This window comes from Archocentrus centrarchus, chromosome 18 (assembly GCF_007364275.1).
Source record: "Archocentrus centrarchus isolate MPI-CPG fArcCen1 chromosome 18, fArcCen1, whole genome shotgun sequence".
Classification (NCBI taxonomy): domain Eukaryota; kingdom Metazoa; phylum Chordata; class Actinopteri; order Cichliformes; family Cichlidae; genus Archocentrus; species Archocentrus centrarchus.
In genome coordinates, this window is record NC_044363.1 from 1,400,014 (window position 1) to 1,402,186 (window position 2,173).

Sequence of the window (2,173 nt, forward strand, 5' to 3'; positions counted from 1 at the left end):
TGCATGAATGGGTGAGTGTGCATAAAAAGAAAAGACAGGTTACATGAAATATAAAACCTTACAACTTTACACAAGCATGTGTATTCTTTAACTTCATTGCTTATAGATTTTTTTAATACCATCAAGTTCTCCGTGTATATTTTACTCTGTGAATATGTTAAAGGAAAAATCACACTATGGGTGTTGGACATGTAAAAGACACTGAGCTTCACCCTACAGGGTCTCAGTGGGCAGTACTTCCTAAATAGGACATACTGTGTCATCTTTGGTTGGCCAATCAAATGCAGTCTTCTGTCTATACAGTGAAGACAGGATTGAGATATTTTCATTCACGGTGACAATTTGAACACGATGACATCTGCACAGTTTGCCTTCTATCTGACATGTTTGTTCTTGGGGGAAATGGGTAAGTTTCTCTTTAACCTACAGTCTCAATCTTTTACCGTGCTATTGTGAGTCTATAATGTGCACTTATTTGTCTCTTATTTTATTTCAGCTCAGACAAATGACCTCACATTCTCTTTGTCTGTTCATCAAGAAAGACGTTTTATCTTGGTTAACACTGGGGACAGTGTGACTGTGCATTGTTTCTATGAAATTGATGATGTGGCAAAGTTTTTCTGGTATAAGCTGAACTTGGGACAGAAACCAAAGCTCATTTCTACTCTCTACCTGTCTGACACCAATGCCACATTTCATGATGAATTCAAGAGTGATCCACGGTTCACAGTTTATACTGAAAAAGGAAAAATCTCCTTAAAGATCACAAATGTGCACATTTCAGACTCAGCTACTTACTACTGTGCAGCTTATGGGTACAAGTTTGAGTTTGGAGAGGGTACTATCATTGAAGTAAAAGGTTCAGATTTAAACATCCAAGCTTCAGTTCAGCAGTCAGCCTCTGAGACCATCCAGCCAGGAGGCTCTGTGACTCTGAACTGTACAGTACACACTGGCACCTGTGATGGAGAACACAGTGTTTACTGGTTCAAAGACAAAGGAGACTCTTTCCCAAGAATCATTTACACCCATGGAGGCAGAAATGATCAGTGTGAGAGGAGAACCAAAACACAAACACACACTTGTGTCCACAACTTGCAAATGAAGAGCCTGAATGTGTCTCACGCTGGGACCTACTACTGTGCTGTTGCCGCATGTGGACACATACTGTTTGGAAACGGGACCAAGCTGGACTTTGAGTGTGAGTAACTTGGTTGTCTTATATTATAATCCTCCAGAGGAGCTAGCTAGAAGGTCTCTAATGTTTCCTGGTGTCTGACTCTCCACAGCTGAGGGGGACTGTTGTGTCTCAGTGTATTTGTTGAGCGGAGCTTTGGCATTCACCACATTTCTGAGTCTTTTAATGGCTTTCTTATTATACGTGACCCACAAGAGAAACAGCAGCAAATTCACAGGTACTGAAACTGCTTTTGTTAGTAGCTGACAGTATCTACTCAGCCAACAGCCTGATAGTAAAAGTACTTCATCTGTTCTTTTTCAGAGTCACATTCAAGATGTTCACTGCCTTCCTCAACAAATGCAGAGGTAAATTTTTCTGTTAACAAATATTTTGAAATCAAAAATTTGGCTTCAGTTTGTTTTTCTTTAAAGTCATTTTAAGCAACTTTTTATTTTTATATTTTATATCAGCAAAATGAAGAAAACCTCCATTACGCAGCATTAAGGGATCACAGAGCAAACAGACCAAGAAGACCAAAAAACACCAAGACTGAATGTGTGTACTCAAGTGTAAAGCAGTAAAACTGGACGTGTTTTTTTTTTTTTTTTTTAAATCTATTTTTGTTCTTTGGTTTTTATAGGCTTCAGCATTTAAAGGCTCAGAAGACATTTGTTTTCTGTCCGCTTCCTAATATGAGCGCTGCAGCTTTATGCTCAGTCACGTTCAGTTTTCTGTCAAATGCAAAATAGTTCTGGCTTTTCAGAAAAAGTGTTTTTAACCTGTGTGCTGGAATCTGAACTATGCCATGCTTATATCCAGTAGGAGTTTAAGTGTCTCTGCGTCTTGTTCACAAGTGAGGGAAGACAGGAGTGGGAGATTAATTGGGGAGAGAGCAGTGTGTAAAAGTGAAGCCGTTCATTTCCTGGTCAATCTATGTCACTACCCTGATCAATGAACAGGAGCTTTGGGTAGTGACCGGACAAATGAGCTTGT

The 2,173-nt window shown here is 39.4% G+C and overlaps 1 protein-coding gene across 1 annotated transcript; it reads left to right on the forward strand.

The window, feature by feature from the left end:
* The first annotated feature begins 351 nt into the window (after window positions 1–351).
* On the forward strand, window positions 352–1,761 carry LOC115797569 (uncharacterized). Its single transcript, XM_030754171.1, has 5 exons — window positions 352–406; window positions 497–1,201; window positions 1,290–1,415; window positions 1,502–1,545; window positions 1,651–1,761. The coding sequence occupies exons 1-5, from the start codon at window positions 352–354 to the stop codon at window positions 1,759–1,761; spliced, it is 1,041 nt and encodes a 346-aa protein (XP_030610031.1).
* Window positions 1,762–2,173: the final 412 nt, after the last annotated feature.

What these genes read in the sequence shown, in the direction of transcription:
- LOC115797569 (XM_030754171.1), top strand. Translation starts at nt 352, where the DNA reads ATGACATCTGCACAGTTTGCCTTCTATCTGACATGTTTGTTCTTGGGG. An exon ending in AAACAGCAGCAAATTCACAG is followed by an intron (nt 1,416 to 1,501) that starts GTACTGAAACTG and finishes GTTCTTTTTCAG; the next exon opens with AGTCACATTCAAGATGTTCA. An exon ending in CTTCCTCAACAAATGCAGAG is followed by an intron (nt 1,546 to 1,650) that starts GTAAATTTTTCT and finishes ATTTTATATCAG; the next exon opens with CAAAATGAAGAAAACCTCCA.